At 31.8% G+C, this 18381-nt stretch overlaps 1 protein-coding gene across 3 annotated transcripts; it reads left to right on the forward strand.

Annotated features, from left to right (window-relative positions):
- Positions 1 to 5867: 5867 nt before the first annotated feature.
- LOC113867466 (V-type proton ATPase subunit C-like) lies at positions 5868 to 13437 on the forward strand. Of its 3 annotated transcripts, none has more exons than XM_027502822.1 (11): positions 5868 to 6109; positions 6201 to 6269; positions 6394 to 6521; positions 6621 to 6720; positions 10097 to 10164; positions 10259 to 10400; positions 10596 to 10712; positions 10903 to 11028; positions 11371 to 11454; positions 11549 to 11628; positions 12973 to 13437. In XM_027502822.1, the coding sequence occupies exons 1-11, from the start codon at positions 5996 to 5998 to the stop codon at positions 13073 to 13075; spliced, it is 1131 nt and encodes a 376-aa protein (XP_027358623.1). In that variant the 5' UTR covers positions 5868 to 5995; the 3' UTR covers positions 13076 to 13437. The 3 variants fall into 3 exon arrangements, with proteins under 3 accessions (XP_027358623.1, XP_027358622.1, XP_027358624.1); XM_027502821.1 differs by having other exon boundaries at positions 6394 to 6525; positions 6625 to 6720; positions 12973 to 13354; XM_027502823.1 differs by lacking the exon at positions 11371 to 11454 and having other exon boundaries at positions 6394 to 6525; positions 6625 to 6720; positions 12973 to 13357.
- The last annotated feature ends 4944 nt before the right edge of the window (positions 13438 to 18381 follow it).

An 18381-nucleotide genomic window follows, 5' to 3' on the forward strand; every position in this document is an offset into this window, starting at 1 on the left:
AACTTCACAAGGTTGTCTTAAGTGAATAGTTTTAAACATGTCTAACTCTCTTTGAACTACAACTTGCTGTTTGCATTGATGAATGTCACATATTCTGTGTCATCGTGTGTTATGTTTATGAATAATATTTGTAAGATCTTTAGTTTTAGTTAACATATATTACTATGTTTAACAACTTCTTACTTGTCATTGATTATTCTAGAGCTCATATGATACAAAAAAATAAGAGAATTGAAGAAACAAATGAAAATATAAAAAGACTTAAGATATAGAAAATGGGAGGATAAATAAGTAACTACCTGAACTTGACAAGGTAGTCTTAAGTGAATAATTTTAAACATGTCTAAAACTTTTTGAACTGGTGGTTTGAATTAATGAATGCCAGATATTATGTATCATTATGTGTTTATGTGTGTGGACAATAATATATTTGTAAGATCTTAAGGTTTAGTGTAACATCCTCAAATAGCTAATCGACTATTAATTGGTTTTATTTTTGTGGAGAAATTTTATTTATTTATTTATTTTGAGCTGAATCTATGATGTTTTACTCTTCCTAATCATTCCTTGATCTTTGTTTCTAATTTTCTTATGTGTAAAGTAGAACTAAATTTTTCCATCTTTAGTTCAATCTTTTTCACATAATCGTAAGGGTATTTTAGCTTGGATTATGAGTATCCTATTTACACTTTAAGCATAGGAGATGAATCTTGTTTCTGCTCTCTTTTTCTAGTGAACTTCCTAGGATTGCACGGGAACCATATCCAGAATGTGTTAGAGGAGTAAGATGAGACTTACTTTAGTGACCCTTAATTATGCATGTGTATATTTTCTTTCTTTCTTTTTTTTGTTTTGTTTTGTTTTGTTGTTTTTGTGCCAACACTTATATTTTGTTAATCCTCATTCTTATTTGTGTATATTCCCTTATCCTATTTCCTTTAATTTTTCCACAAGGTAATGTAAGGGAGAGAAGGAGGATTCTTCTTTAATTCATTGAAACAATGCACGTGTAACTCTTCCTTTTCCCCATTTTGAATCATGCCTAATTCTTCTTGCTATGATAAATGCTTCTTGACTCCCTTAAAACCTAATGCAATTAATTAGAAGCTCTTCATTTCCTGCCTTTTTTCTAGCACTTCATGAGCCAAACTCTTCAAATTACATTAAAGGTAGTGTGGCTATGACCCACTCGCCCTTAAATTATTCCTCTGGAAGTTATTCCTCTCCTATGCATTAAATTTATGTAAAGATGTTATGGAATGGGAATATAATTCTCCCTCTCTATTTTAAATGCCTAGGATAAGTTGCTTTTTATTGTCCCAGGTAAAACGGCACCAATCATGACAAATCATTCTACTCGTATACACCTTTATCATAAAAAATTGCATTGAGTGTAACCTTTACACCTTCTTAGGCATTCTTTTCCCTCATTGATTTCCCTTGACACACCCTATTAATTACCATACTATTCATGAAATTAAGCTCTTAGTGGAGTGTTAGGAATAAATGAAAAGAGAGAGGGAAAGCTGAAGAGTCACGTGACAATGTAGAGTAGAAAGAGAAAGACACGAGTTTTAGTAACTAATTAGGTGACTACCCCTCATAATGACTCTTAATTAGGGAATTAATGTTCAATGAGGAGAGTTAAACCGACAAACATTAGTATTCTTCTAGCCTTACATTTTAATATACGTATAAAAAGGAGATTCATCCCTCCTTGCTCCATTTTATTTTCAAAAAACATCACTTGAGAGAAATACTAAGAGACTGAGTGTTGCACCTCCCTTGTCACTTTGTTCGTCCAAGCTTCCCATTTTTTAGCCATCCACATCATCAAATTCCTAAGCTGCACGTCCATAATCTTGTTTCAATAAAGAGTGTAATACCCTTATTTTTTATTTTTCTTGTTTTTAGAAAAATAGGAAGTTTGTTGCAGGACTTCTCGCTAAGGCGAGATGAAGTTTTTCTAAGCCAAGCATTCTGGGTACTCTCGCTCAAGTGAAATGAGTCTCGCTCAAGCGAAAAAGGATAATATCGCCTCAACTATCCTTTCGTCCAAGCAAGAATATGACTTGCCCAAGCGATAAGTGCCTTACCTAAGCGAGATGGAGTTTACTCAGGCAGACTCGCAGGAAAAAGGGGGAATTCTCTAGACCCATTCTCGCTTAGGTGAGAATATAAAAAAAACTAGCTAAAACCATTGTTTGGTTTTCTCGCCTGGGCGCCTTACTCAAGTGAGAATCCGCTTACTCAAGTGAAGAACACGTGAGTTTGGAGGGGTATTTAAGGAACTTTCGTTCTAGAAACCTTTGTTTAGAATTAAACAACCTCCCCTTTTATTTCTCTCTGTTCTCCCACCTCTTATTCTCAGAGAAAATTCTCCTAAACCTTAAACTTATTCCAGATCTGGGCTTGAATGCCTATTATATTTAATCCCAAGTAAGTTTCTAGAGTTTAACTCTTGCATCTCACTATTGTTTCAATGTTCTCTCTTTTTGCATAATAGTACTTTACTCTGTGATGTTAGGAAAAACTTTAGTCTTTGAGTAGTATATTTGGTTAAAACATTGAGCTTTTATCTAGATATCACGAAGAACTTAGTATCAAAGACTTATTTCTAGGTTAGGGGTGTTAATCCTAAACCTAAGTTCTGTTTGTATGTTTAGCCTGAAAAACTCAAAATACCCTATTTTGAATAATAAATTTGAAGTATTTTCTTGAAAGTATAATGTTAAAATGGATTTTTAGTATGAAAACCCATGGTTGGATTTAAGAATCACCTAAAACAGAATTGTATAATAACAGTTATAAACAAACAATGTTTTAAGAATTTTTCATAGGCAAGTTACTCAGTATATATGTATGTGTGTGTATGTATTGTTGATATTGTCAATTAATATTTTTGAACAAATAATTGTATTAGGTGATGAAAAAGTAGAAAATGTTAAACTTTATTATAGAAGACTTTATTAAGACTGAGAGAGTGTGATATCCAGCAATATACTACTTATGGATTGCGCAATTGATCTGAATCTAGAGGTGTGCGACCTTTGGCACATTGTATTGAATTGTGTGATGATATATTTTTTTTTTCACCAATGTTTCAATTCTGAATTAAATTTGACTCTTATATTTAATTTCTATATATATCATTTGTTTCAAAAGTTAATTAGAGTTTTTTACTCCTTTAATCTTTCTTTATATTGAAATATTCTTTGTTATGTACTTTTAAAATTTTATGATTATAAAGTCTAAATATTTAAAACTACAAGAAGACTTGAAATTTGAAAAAGACAAATGTTAGTGTTTAAAATATTATAAAAATATTCTCCATATTAACATATTATGCATATTTTTTATTAGTATTTCATATTCTAACTATATAATTATTCAAAAATTTTATATTTAAAATAGAAGTTCTAATGCTTTTGACTTTTTTTTTAAGAGCATTCAATCACAAACGCGAAGAACAATGCTTTTTAATAGAAAATTTTAATGATGTTGTTGACTTACAATTTATTCCAAGGTATAAATTAAAATATAGATGTTATATATAAAAAATTAAATCAATACAAATATATTTTTTATTAATATAATTATTTATTATGTTATATTCTTAAAATTATATAAATTTTAATTTAAAAAATTATTTAAATTAGACTCATTAATTATTAATTTTTTTTTATAGAAGTAAGTAACTTATCATATATTAGACAACACACAAATAGATATAGGAATATATCTGAAAGTAATAATTAATTCTCAAATACATTTATAGATCTCCATAAACATGGTTAGAATATATATATATATATATATATATATATATATATATATACACTAATAATTTAATGTATTTATACTAAAATTATATTTTTATATTTTTAAAATAATTACGAACTTAATAAATAATGTATATATATTTTTTTACTTATTTTTATCTTAATTTATGTATTTTTTCCATCTAACATTTTAAATTTATTTATTAAATTTTATTCAAATTAATATTTATTATTTTAATAAGTTGTTTTAAAATATTATTATATTATTAAATTATTTTATAATTAAATTTATTTTTATTTATTTATAATTAAAATTATAAATGATTAAAAAATCATATTAATTATTTTAAAAATTAAAAATAAATACATAACAAAAATTAATAAATTTATTATTTTAATTTTATAACCTATAGAACATAACTTTGCTATACTTAATTAATTATTTCAATAAAATTAATTATTTTATAATGTTAACTAATATTAATTCTATTAAATTATTAAATAATATAAAGTAATTTAATCATTTAAAAAAGACTCAATTCTAGATATATATTTTTTATCAACGAATAAATTTATGAATTAAGAATATATATTATATTATTATTAGCTTTTATTTATACTATTTTTTATAATATCTTTATTTATATAACAAAAATAATTTAATATATTTTTATTTTTAGGTATTAACATATAATTTTATATACATTTATATTAAAATTATATTTTTAAAATTTTATATATTAATTAAATAAATACACCTTTTACTTTTATTTTCAACTTATTTGTTATTTTTTATTTTTATTTAAATTATTATTATTAGTTTGATTTAAAAAATATTATATTTTCTTTTAATAATTATATAGTAAAAAATATATTAGTAATTTTAAATTAGAATTATAAATGAACGATATATTATATAAATTTAGTTCAACAAAAGTATATATAAATACATAAGTTAAAAATTATAGAATATTTTATTTAAATTTTATAATTCATATTGAAAAATTGTTATATTTAATAAATTATTATTATAATTATTTTTTTAAAATTTTATAATGATGGATAGTTTTATGAAATCATGAAATAATATAATTTTTTAGATTTTAAAAATACAATTTTTTATACTATTTAAAATTAATTTCTTAATTTTATCATAGTTTTTTTAGTCTAACAAACATTATACATTAATTTAATTAACTCTAAAGAATATTAAATTATACAGATTTAAAATTAATTTCTTAATTTTATAGTAGTTTTTTTTATATATTTTAATTTACAAAATATAATTTTTTATGTATTTATACAGAAATTATTATTATTAATAAAATTCTGACAGTAATAAAAAAAATATTTTTTATTTTTACTTTACTTAATTAAAATGTTCTTTTTAATCTAACATCTTAAATTTATTTATTTTTATCTATTAATCAATAAATAAAAATAAAAAATATTAAAAATATATATTATATTATTATCAATTTATTATGCATCATAATTTTGTAAATTAATTTATTTATCATAATCATAAAAAAATAATATACCTTTTATGCTGTAAATAAAATATTTGTTAACATCATTATTAATTTTTTTAATTGATTTAGAGAATTTAAAAAAAAAATTATGTGATAATGTTAATATTCTAAGTAGGTTAATATTTATTTATTTAATTTTTAAAATTTATTATAATTATTACTGTATGATATTTATTTATTATACTTTATTTTAAAATAAATAATTATATATATCATAAAAAGTGAATTAAAAATTCCCTTATTTATTTATTTATTAGTATTTTAGTATAATAAATATATTTATTTTTGTACAAAATATTTTTTTTTAATTTGAAAAATAATATTTGCAGTTTAACAAATAACTAATAGTAACAAAATTTTATTAAAAATAAAAATAATAATTATTTTTTTATAATTTTAATGTAATAATATATAATTTTTTTATTATATATATTTAAGCTTTAGTCCAATTTTTTAAAGTGAACCCTTAATAAAACTTAAATAAAAATTAGTCACTTTTTAACAGTCTTATGTGGCATTTTCTCGAGGAAAAACAATTTTCGTGCATGTTAAAATTTCTGGGGTCCCTATATGTCCAAGAAGTGCGATTTCCATATTAGCTCAGCACAGACAAACATTGTCTTTGTGTCTACATTTTAATTTTCCAGTGTGATCAGAACCTGAGAAAGAGAGAGAGGTCCAATGGCGACCAGATACTGGGTAGTGTCTCTTCCCGTCCAAAATTCTGCATCAACACTCTGGAACCAATTGCAGGAGCAAATCTCCAAACACTCTTTCGACACTCCTCTTTACAGAGTAAGCACTCTCTCTCTCTCTCTGTTGTATACATAACCGCAACCTCTTCCTTTTCTTATTTTCTTTCTTCACTCTCCCTCCATTTTCGCAGTTCAACATTCCGAATCTCCGCGTCGGAACCCTGGACTCTCTCCTCTCTCTCAGCGACGATCTCGTCAAGGTGCGTCAAATTCACAATCACACGGAAACAGCCACCGGTTATGCGACGTCGATCGTCCAATTTCGTGTATCTTTATGTTGATTGTAAGAATTTGCTTGATCTGTTTGGGATTTTGTGGTTGCAGTCGAACAGTTTCATGGAGGGAGTGTCGCACAAGATCCGGCGGCAGATTGAGGAGTTGGAGAGGGTTTCGGGCGTGGTGAGCAGTGGTTTGACGGTGGATGGAGTCCCCGTTGATTCTTACTTGACGAGGTTTGTTCAATTGGAATCTGTAATCTGTTTCATGTGTGGGGTCGTGATCTTATTGATTGTTGTGGGATGAAAAAATTAGTTTTTTTGTGGTGGATCCAGATTCGTTTGGGATGAGGCCAAGTACCCGACTATGTCGCCTTTGAAGGAGATCGTGGATAGCATTCATGGTCAAGTGTCAAAGATTGAGGATGATCTCAAGGTTAGTCGTATATATTCCTTCCCCGCTGTATTTGCAGCTATATGTTAGATATAATTTAATTTAGCTTGTTTGATTCTCTAAGGTGCCAAATGCCTAAATTACTTCTTTCCAGTACTATGTATATCCTGTGGTAATTTAGTGGTCATGCTTAGATTGAGGTAACTACTGTTGCTATTGAGGGATGGTAAGGAGCCGTTTGGGTTTAGAATGTTTTCTTTTTTCACTCTGATCTTTGTTTTAAAAAATTTGTACAGGAGACACTAATTTTTTTTTTTTTTTCTGTTTTCATTGTTTATAAGCTTGACAAAAGAGAAGAAAGAAAATTTAGAAATTTGGATGAAGTTAGATGTATTAAGGATGAAGAAGGAAAACTTTTGGTTACAAATTAAGGTATTAAAGACAGGTTGGAGAAATATTTCTATAAATTCTTTAATGATGGACAAGGAGCAAATGAAAATATAACAGCATTAAAAGTGTAAGCGGATGATCTAAATTTAGCATATTACCATAGGATTCGAGTTAGAAAAGTAAAAGAAACTCTTAAGAAGATAAACAATGGTAAAGCGGTTGGTCCCGATAATATCCTTATAGACATTTGGAAAATTTTGGGAAAACAAAGACTTGAGTGACTCCCTTAGCTCTTTAATGAGATCTAAGAATATGTTAGATGAATTGAGGAAGAGCATTTTGGTTCTAATATACAAGAATAAGGGTGATATCCAAAATTGTGCAAACTATAGATGGATTAGACTTACGTGTCATACTATGAAGTTGTGGGAAAATATGATTGAACATAGACTATAGGAAGAAATTGAGATTGCAAGAAATTAATTTAGTTTTATGTTAGAAAGGTGTATCATAAAAACTATATATCTTTTGCGAAGTATGATGAAAGTGTATCAATACAATGAAAATGATTTACATATGGTTTTTATTGACTTGAAAAAACATGTGATCGAGTACTAAGAAAAGTGTTAGAGAAGCCTTTAGAAAAGAAATGGATCCGTGTAACATATATTTGAGCTATACAAGACATGTATGAGGCGGGTAATTACATATGTGAGAAATCTTGAAGGTGTATCTAAAGACTTTCCAATATGGATAGGTTTACATCTAGGCTCCACTTTGAATCTTTACTTATTTAATCTAGTCATAGACATGCTTACAAATGATATACAAAAAAAATTATCCCTAAATGCATGCTTTTTGTGGATGATATAATGTGGGTTGAGGAAATGAAAAAAGTTAATGCTAAACTTGAGTTACGGAGAGAAACTTTAGAATCTAAGAGTTTTTGCTTAAATAGAAGTAGGACAAAGTATACATTGTAAGTTTAGTAAAAAGCAAGATAAAAATAATGCGTTGAAAGTTAAAATTAGAGATGATATTATACTATAAATTTAGTTACTTGGGATTGATTATATAGAATGATGGAGAAATTAATGAAGATGTTATTCATAGAATGCAAACTGAGTGATTAAAGTAGAGAAATGTTGATAAGTTATTTATAATTGTAAAGTACCTATTAAGTTGAAAGAAAAGTCTTATCGTACTTCAATACGATTAACTATCTTATATTATAGTGAATGCTGGGTATTAAAGAAACAACACGAGAAGAAAGTGGGAGTGGTAGAAATGAAAATGTTAAGACGAATGGTTGCACAAAAAAGGATAGGATAAGGAATAACAATATACAAGAAAATATTAGAGTTGCACGTATTTTAGAAGAAATGGGCTTTTTTATCTTTTTAATATTTTTAAAAATTAATTTCTTAAAATAATATTTTTTTAAAGTTTTTGTTTGCCACATCAATACTTGTTTCGTCTACCATACAAATGAAATTAAATTTTTTATTCAGTTTTGTCTTTAGCAGAGGCTAAATCACGCGATTGTGCCACGTGTCCTAAGTTTCGTCTGCTACATGGACGAAACCCAACCAGGCCCTAAGCCACCCTTGCAATTTTATGACCATTTTGGTCACCCCTTACAAATCATAGAAGATAGGACACAAAATGAAAACAAGGTGGCAGTTTTGTGATTAAAAATGAAAACAAAAACGTTTCCAGAAACCAAACAGGTCCTAAGCTGCCCTTGAAAAAGTGATAGAATTTTTCTTCTGGATTCAGCACTCTGGTCATGTAGTTTATGTAGACAAAAATTAACTGACTCTTGCTTTCATGGTAGTCCTAATCATACACTTGCTCATTTTCAACTTAATTTTTTGATAATGGTTATCATGCCGAGTGGGTCTTGTCTGCTCAACATAATTTAATAGAATAATCTAATCCATATTGTATGTGCTTTGTCATTCTTATCATTTAGCATGGAATGTTTGTCTTCATGCTGATGGGGGTCAATACTGTAATTGATAAATAAAAGCCTTGTTTCTGTGTGTGTGTAAGTGTGTTTGCTGGGGGATGCTAAATGCATGACCTTTGAATTGATGCAGAATGGAACAATCTTGACATGACTTATAACTTTTCATCTTGTTGAGGATGTTTTCCGTGAGTTGATCCTCTGCATTTTGATATCTGAGCCATCAACCCGTTTTGGGAGAATTGTCTGCTTATACTGTTTTTGTACTAGTGTCACTGAGTCTAAGCATGGTTTTGTAGACAACTGCTTCTGCACTTACAGTGACAGTTCATGATCATATAAAGCCCTGTTTACTTGACCTTTCTATCTGCTTTTCATTGGAGAGTTGTACTTCTGACCTTGTTCATTTGCTAGTAACAATCTCCTTGAAGCTCTATATGTTATGCATAGACCCATTTTATTTCATGTGACTTATTCTAGATAGAGGATCTTAGGCCATTTTCATAATGTGGTCTCATATGTGATGTTGATTTCTGCTTTATCTCACTCTCGATGGACTATATTAGTTCCAACAATTTATTGTTGATGTGATAGTCTTTAAGCATCGTGTTATCTTAAAATTTTGCCATCAATTTTCAACAGCTGCCAACATTGAAACTTAATGGGGGGACTATCTTTGGGTTGTTATGTAAAATTGAAACTATAGAAAGAGATGGTAAAAATCAAAATTATAGTTAAAACATCACTTTACACAATTTTCGTTTGTATAAATTAATATTTGTTTATCTTGTGTGAGAATATTTCAGTTCAGTTTTCTGTTATCACTTTTATTAATCAATCATTTATGTACTGCTACAGTTATTGTTCTTCCTCTCCTTTCCATAATCCTTACCTACACTCATATTCTTAGTAAGCACCACACACTACATACATATCAGGAGGAAGAGCCTTAACAGAAACATTGTTTCTATGCTGATGAACAAAGTAAAATACAAAATCTCTTCTTTGCACAATGTAAATTGAATTCTCTGTGTTGCCCTTAAAACTGTTTCATGTCAGGTTCGTGTTTCTGAGTATAACAATATCCGCAGTCAGCTTAATGCCATCAACCGCAAGCAAAGTGGAAGGTTTGAATGTTGTTTGTTGATTTATCATGGCTTTTTAATGTAATATTGCATTATATTTCTTAGCTGACATAAATCATCTATTTGCCTGTTTTAGCTTAGCTGTCCGAGATCTTTCTGGATTAGTTAAACCTGAGGATATTATAACTTCAGAACATTTAACCACCCTTCTTGCAATTGTTCCCAAGTACTCACAGAAGGATTGGCTCTCAAGCTATGAAACACTGACCACCTACGTGGTAAGCTCAATTTGCTGACATATTCAAATTTCTGCTGATACCTCCCTATGATTACATAAATGATATTTTGGAATATTTCTCTCGATCAATCTGAAAAATCCCTGGAATCTATATAGTCCAATTTTTTTTTCTATTTCTGGAATTTTTCTTTTCTCTTGATTTATTTTTTTGTTCTGATTAAGATAAGTATTTTAGGTCCCCAGGTCTTCCAAGAAGTTGTATGAGGATAATGAGTATGCACTTTATACTGTAACACTCTTCAGTCGTGTTGCAGACAATTTTAGAACCAGTTCACGAGAAAAGGGGTTCCAAGTAAGTACTTTTCTTAAGTTGCATATGCTCTCTTCAATTTGTTAGGATAGGATTGGTTAAATTCCTATTCTATTTTAGACTTCCATCTTGTAATTGGTTTATGGAAATATGTGGAAATGTAGCCAAGTGTGTAATATCAATTAATGAGTTGGTGAGAGAAATTTAATGAAATCTTATGCCATGCATTCAGATTCGTGATTTTGAATACAGTCCAGAATCACATGAGAGTCGGAAACAGGAGTTGGAGAAATTGATGGGAGATCAGGAAAGTCTGAGGGGTTCTCTGTTGCAATGGTGTTATACTAGTTACGGAGAGGTAATTAATTCACTGTATTTAATTTGCAGTAATATGCTCAGAATATGACAATACAGAATTTACAGGTAGCTGTAAGAAACCATGCCACTGATGAAATCAATTGTGGTCAATTAAGTGACTGTCTGCATCTTGAATTTCTTATATGCTGATGCCTTTTTCTAGATTAGCCACTGCTGTCATTATGGAGTTGCCCTTAGTTTTTCAGTTTAAATTTCTTGTGTTCACATTGAAATTTGTGTTGTTCTCACTGTCATGAAATATTAATAAGCTCTCTTATCACTTGTTCCCTATTATCATAAAAGCTGTGATTCTTCTGCCTTTTTACTTCTTTTTTCCCTGAAGGTTTTCAGCTCCTGGATGCACTTCTGTGCTGTACGTGTTTTCACTGAGAGCATTCTGAGATATGGTTTGCCACCATCTTTCTTGGTAGACATACTCTTCTGCTCACATCAGCTTTCGAGCATCAGTTTTCCCCCATTAAAATATTTATAACTGGGCTTTGTTCTTGTGGTAATTGCAGGCATGTGTTTTAGCTCCATCAGTCAAAGCTGAGAAGAAAGTACGTTCTATTCTTGAAGGATTGAGTGATAGCACAAACAGGCAAGTATCTTACATCTGTTTATGGTGTATGGTTTAAAATAGATATACAAAGTAATTTTACATGCTACCGAGATCAATTTATGCCAAAGCACAGACATGATGAAGGTTAAGATCCTTCTCTCTCTAATGTTATTTCTTTTAGACATGAAGGAAACATGCCATGTTTGAGAAAACGTTTGGATTTTATAATTTGAAAGTTTGTCGCTGGACAGTACTTTATTTGATAGTCTCATGAATCTTCTTCATAAAGTTGGTAGATGCACTACAAACTCAACAGGTTTCTTGTTTTACATTAAAGAAGAGAGAGTACGACCATATTTGGGGATTTATTGATCAATCAATCATCACAATCCTTGGCTAATTTCAACCTATTTTGGATGTTAAGACTTGACACCCTTCTGAACCAGATGAAAAGTTAAACAATAGAAATTTGTTGCTGCTTTGCCTAATCTGCACTTCTATATAACACAAACACAGTACATGCCTTGAGAGAGTCCATGCGATAAATTATATTGCCTCACATCCTAATTTAATTGCCTTCAAAATTTTTAGGCATCCAACCCATTATTATTGAGAAACCCAAAACTTAGAGCTTGTTTGTTTCTGTTTTGGTTTTTAATTTTATAAATTATATATTAAAACAATTTTAAAAAACTGTTTTTAAGAAGAAAATGAAAATAAAACATGTTAATAAACAATTTTTTTTTTTTTTTTACTTTTAAAAAGAAAAAACTATTTTTATAAACAGAAAACAAACAAGCTCTTATTTTTCTCTCACTTTCTATCTTTCTCTTTTACCATTACATCCGCCCTAATGAGTTGATTTTGACATTTTACTTTCTTTTCATGTCATGTTATTTGATAATAAATTTAATTATAAACGTGCAATGTGAGAGCAGTGAAGTAGCATTATGGAAAAACATGGCACTAGTCTTTTTTTCTTCCAATATACTAACCTTAGCCTTACAATTAGGAAATTATGGTTAAGTATATTGTTATTTGAACTTTTTTTTCTCTTTAACAAAGTCATAAAACTGTAAATGTGTGAAGGTATTCAAAACACTCAACGAGTTTTTGTTTTCAATGGCAGTAAAAAATGCCTGTGTCTTGGATTCTTACCATTTTCCATAACTATTCTAATTTCTAATTTATGTCTGCTCAGAAACTCAATCAGGAATTCCTGTAACGTACTGCATAACTTGCATCAATCTAATATTTTGATACATGACAGGCTATGTTGATAGTTCTATTCGTTTTGTATCATATCCACTTTATTCTTAGCATTTCTAAAGTTCTCCTCCATGCTATATATGGCTGATTGTGCCTTTAACATTTTGCCTGCAGTGCATACTGGAAGACCGAGGATGAAGTTGGAGTTGGGGTGGCTGGTCTAGCTGGGGATACTGATGCCCATCCTTATGTCTCTTTCACCATCAATCTTGTTTGAGTGCTCCCAGAAACAAGTCATGTCTCCTTTCAATGTTCGCGAAGGATTCCTTTGGACAGTAATAAAGCTAGAAAGGGATCGAATATATTGTTTGTACATTAGCTTCTTGTTCCATTCTTTTTTATTTGTTATATATTTTATTTATAATTTGGACATCCAAGGTTCCGCATGGGTATGGTAATTTAAGTGCAGTTTTGTGGTACTAGGTTGATATGTAGTTGCTTATATGTTGAGTTGTTTCATTATCATGCTATTTGAGAGGTTTAGAATCGTGGTATTATCCGGTCAGAATATCAACAAAACATTATATGTTGCTTTTGTTATTTCTTTATTTTAAGTTATTTAATTACTTTGATCTGATCACTAAAGAATTGGCATCGAGATTAATCTCTGCTATTGAGATTGTGTAACAGATTAAATATTCAGGGACTAATTAGGAAAAAAATTAGAAATTAATTGTCAAAAACCATTATAACTGTCATATGTTAGCGCAGGTTGTTAGAATGGGAGGAAATAGGTGGTTGATTACAATCTTATATAAGTCCCTTTTGTACACCCATTAAAAGATATGAATACAAGTATGAATTTTAGTTCCTCGTAAACTTGTCAAGTTGAGAGTGAGTGTGAGTTGGAGTTATTACGTTTTAAACTTCAACAATTGGTATCAGCTAGTCTGGAAACGATGGTGACAGTGAAAGAACTTGAAACGCGCATCGACTCGATGGAGAAAACAATGACAGATTCGCAAGATACAACACAGCGGAGTCTTGAAGCATTGCAGAAATCAATGGAAGGATTAATATCATCAGTGGCAGCGCTCCATTACGGCAAGAAATAGACACCGGAAAATGATACTCATAGTGAAACTCCAGAATCTTCTACATCTATTCTTGATAGAGTTCAGCTCCAGTTTCCTTCGTTTAATGGCAATAATTTCAGAGAATGGCAAGCCAAGGCCAAACAATTCTTTGAACTTGAAGGCAAGCCTGAAGATCAAAGAGGGCGTCTATTGTTACTTTCAATGGATGGCAAAGCATTTTCCTGGCAAAGACATTACATTCAAGACCCAAATTTCAGCACAAAACCATGGCGACAAATTTTACAAGATGCTGGAAACAGATTCGACGATGGTACCTTTGATGATCCGGTGGCAGAATTGGCTAGATTAAAGCAAGATGGTGCATTGATTGAATATCTTGAAAATTTTGATAACCTCTTGGCACGTGTGGTTATTTCAAAGGAAATAGCACTTAGCTTCTTTCTTTCGGGATTGAAACCTACGTTAGAAAAATCTGTACGCGTCCATAAACCAGCAACAATTCAAGAGGCAATCCGGTTGGCTCGCTTGCAAGACGGGATTCTCCTAGATATCACCAAGAAACTGGGTATGGAAAGGAACACCAATGCTGATTTCCAGACCAGGTACTCAAGAACTTGGTATAACACAAATCAAAATCAAAGAAGTCAACCTATTACTAGTTTACAACAAAATCTCACATTGACTTCCTCCAATTCAGCACATACCGTGGAATCCAAGGCAGCCAATACAACACCAATTTCCAGAAAAGAGGTTAGTGAAAGAATTGCTCAGGGTCTATGTCGTTTTTGTGGTGATAAATGGGATAGGAATCATAAACAAAGGTGTAAAGTCTAGGGTAGGTTGAATGCCATTTTTGCTGCGCAAGAACAAATTGAGATTGATAATGATGATGCTGCTGATCAAGATGTAGACACTGAAATAATTGAGCATTGCCTGGAGTTAGCAGATAATACCAATGTGCATATTTCCTTAAATGCATTACAAGGAATTGCTGGGGGAAATACACTACAATTAAAGGGAATTATAAAGAAGCAGGAAGTGCCATTCTTGATGGATACAGGGAGCACTCACAACTTCATTAGTGACAGATGGGTGAAGAAATTAGGCCTCAAAACTAGTTTCGTAAGGGACTTTCCGGTGATGGTGGCTTCAGATAAGCAACTAGTCATCACTAAGCGCTGTTCTCAGGTTTCATGGAGGTTCAATGATCACCACTTTGCAGCAGATTTCCTGGTATTACCTAGTAGCAGTTTTGGAATTATATTGGGCATGCAATGGTTTCAGACATTGGGTGAAATTTGTTGGAACTGTGCTCAATTGACAATGAAATTTCAGCATCAAGGACAACTAGTATGTTTAAATGGTGAACACAACTAGTAGCAATTTCTACAACTTCAGGGACATTGAAAACAATCCAGGGCCAGACAATGTTACTGGCTATACAAGGGTCTGCATTCTTTAATCTACCTACACCTGAGAATGAAGCACTATTATCTCAAAGTCAGAATGAGGAACTTCAAAAACTAATGGAACAGTATCACCACCTTTTCAAGGAGCCAACTGAGCTTCCTCCTAAGAGACGATATGACCACAAAATAATCCTCACGAGTAATTCACCTATTTGTTTGAAGCCTTACAGGTACCCACACAATCAAAAGGAGGAGATCGAGAGACAAGTTAAGGGATTACTCTCCACAGGATTCATTAGGGACAGTGCAAGCAACTATGCATCTCCTTTGGTTTTAGTGAAGAAGAAGGATGGCTCTTGGAGGTGCTGTACGGACTTTAGAAAGCTAAATGCCATCACTGTCAAAAACAAGTTTCCTATGCCTTTAATAGAGGATCTCTTGGATGAGCTACATGGTGCAAGCTATTTCACCAAACTTGACTTGAGGAGTGGATATAATCAAGTCAGAATGGCTGAGGAGGACATTTCTAAAACAACATTTAGAACTCATAGTGGACACTATGAGTGGGTGGTGTTACCTTTTGGCATAAGCAATGCTCCAGCTACTTTTCAGAACTTGATGAATGACATATTCAGAGAATACTTGAGAAAATTCATCCTAGTTTTCTTTGATGACATTCTAGTTTACACAAAGACTTGGGAGGACCATATACAATGTTTAGAGATCACGTTGGAGATTTTACAGCACATTTGCCTAGCATTGAATTTTAAAAAATGCAGTTTTGGAAAAAGGAAGATTGATTATTTAGGCCATCTTATTTCCTCCAAAGGAGTGGAACCTGATCTTCAGAAAATTACGGCTGTACAGCAATGGACCAGACCTACATCTTTAAAGGAATTACGAGGGTTTCTTGGCCTGTCCGGCTACTATAGAAGATTTATCTATAATTATGGAAAAATAGCTGCACCATTAACAAACTTTCTACAAAAAGACACTAAGTTCAAATGGAATGAGGAAGCTGAGGAATCATTCAACAAGCTCAAACAAGCCTTAACTACAGCACCTGTGTTATCCTTACTCGATTTCAGTCAACCTTTCACATTGGAGACTGATGCCTCCGGTATAGGTATAGGGGCAGTCTTGTTACAAAAAGGACACCCTATAGCTTATATAAGTAAAGCCATGGGACCAAAATATCACAACTTGTCAGCCTACGAAAAGGAGTTCTATGCCATTCTGTTTGCAGTAAAGAAATGGCAGCATTATTTTTTAGACCAACATTTCATCATCAAAACTGACCAGAAAGCTCTCAAACACCTGTTGGAACAGCCACCGACAACTTTGATGCAGAATTGGGGATTGGAAAAACTTATGGGCTTAGACTTCAGCATTGAATATAAAAAAGGCAAAGAAAATATTGTAGCTGATGTCTTGTCAAGGAATAGAAGTGAAGCCTGTTTAGCAGTAATTCTGGTCATACAATCTCAATTACTGCAAGAGGTGAAAGAGTCATGGCAGGTCGACCATAAGATACAGAAGATTATTGACAGAATTAGATTAACTCAACAACCTTACAAACATTACACATATGATGGAGACTTCTTCAGACGGAAAGAAAAATTGGTAGTTGGCAATGCACCTGAGTTACGGAAGAAAATTCTGCAACATTTTCACAATTCACCAGTCGGAGGTCATTTAGGAAGTGAAATTACTTACAGAAGAATTAAAGAACAATTCCATTGGAAAGGGTTACAGAAAGAGGTCAAGATGTGGGTTCAACAATGCATGACTTGCCAACAAAACAAACCCATGCAGCAGCTGCCAACAGGTCTACTACAACCACTCCCTATACCTGATCAAGCATGGAAATCCATCTCAATGGATTTCATCGTTGGCCTACCAAAATCCAATGGTATGACTGTCATCCTTGTGGTCATTGATAGATTAACCAAATATGCTCATTTCATGTCTCTATCTCATCCATTTGGAGCTGCCAAGGTAGCTGAGATCTTTATGGATAATGTGGTGAAATTACATGGATGGCCAAATGAGATAATTTCTGATCGGGATACTATATTTATGAGTAAATTCTGGAATGAGCTCATGAAATTACATGGAGTGAAGCTTTTAAAATCAACAGCTTTCCATCCCCAAACAGATGGACAAACTGAGGCTTTGAATAAATCTTTGGAAGCATATTTAAGGTGTGTGACAGGAGACATGCCTCAGAAATGGGTGACCTTCTTGTCCTTGGCTGAACTTTGGTATAATACCAAGTTCCATTCAGCAACTAGGATGACACCATTTGAAGCTTTATACGGTTATCCTCCTGCTAGTCCAAATGTGGTGATCAAGGACGACTCCATGGTGGAAGCTGTGAATTATACGATAAAAACAAGAGAACAGATCAGACAGTTGCTGCACATCAATTTATGGAAGGCACAGGACAGAATGAAGAAATTTGCAGATCAGAAACGAATTGACAAGGAATTCCAGAAGGGAGATTTGGTATACTTAAAGATCCAACCCTTTAGACAACACACATTGGCCAACACTCCTTTCCACAAACTTGCTGCACGTTACTATGGCCCATTTCAGATTCTAGAAAGAATTGGGAAAGTAGCTTACAAATTGGAACTACCACAAGGAACAAAGATTCATGATGTTTTCCATGTGTCTTTATTAAAGAAACACCATGGACAACATTTGGTTTCACCTCAGCTGCCAGTATTCAATGCAAATGGCGAGTATCAGGCACAACCGTTGGCAGTCTTGGACAGAAGAATGAAAAAGAAAGGGCATAAAGCGGTTACGGAGGTCTTAAAACAATGGAAGGACACGACTCCAGAGGATGCTGAATGGAGAGAATTATTTAGCATGAAGCGGCAATTTCCAGAGTTCAATTGGCATTATTAGTCATAGGACTTGCGGACAAGTCCTATTTTGAAGGGGGGGACAATTGTAACAGATTAAATATTCAGGGACTAATTAGGAAAAAAATTAGAAATTAATTGTCAAAAACCATTATAACTGTCATATGTTAGCGCAGGTTGTTAGAATGGGAGGAAATAGGTGGT

Source organism: Abrus precatorius, unplaced genomic scaffold (genome assembly GCF_003935025.1).
Source record: "Abrus precatorius isolate BTA unplaced genomic scaffold, Abrus_2018 Scaffold5, whole genome shotgun sequence".
Lineage (NCBI taxonomy): Eukaryota > Viridiplantae > Streptophyta > Magnoliopsida > Fabales > Fabaceae > Abrus > Abrus precatorius.

Bases quoted from the DNA above. Each gene is read 5' to 3' on its own strand.
- LOC113867466 (XM_027502822.1), top strand. From the start codon at position 5,996: ATGGCGACCAGATACTGGGTAGTGTCTCTTCCCGTCCAAAATTCTGCA. The intron at 6,110-6,200 runs GTAAGCACTCTC...CCATTTTCGCAG, and splicing joins TCGACACTCCTCTTTACAGA to TTCAACATTCCGAATCTCCG. The intron at 6,270-6,393 runs GTGCGTCAAATT...TTGTGGTTGCAG, and splicing joins TCAGCGACGATCTCGTCAAG to TCGAACAGTTTCATGGAGGG.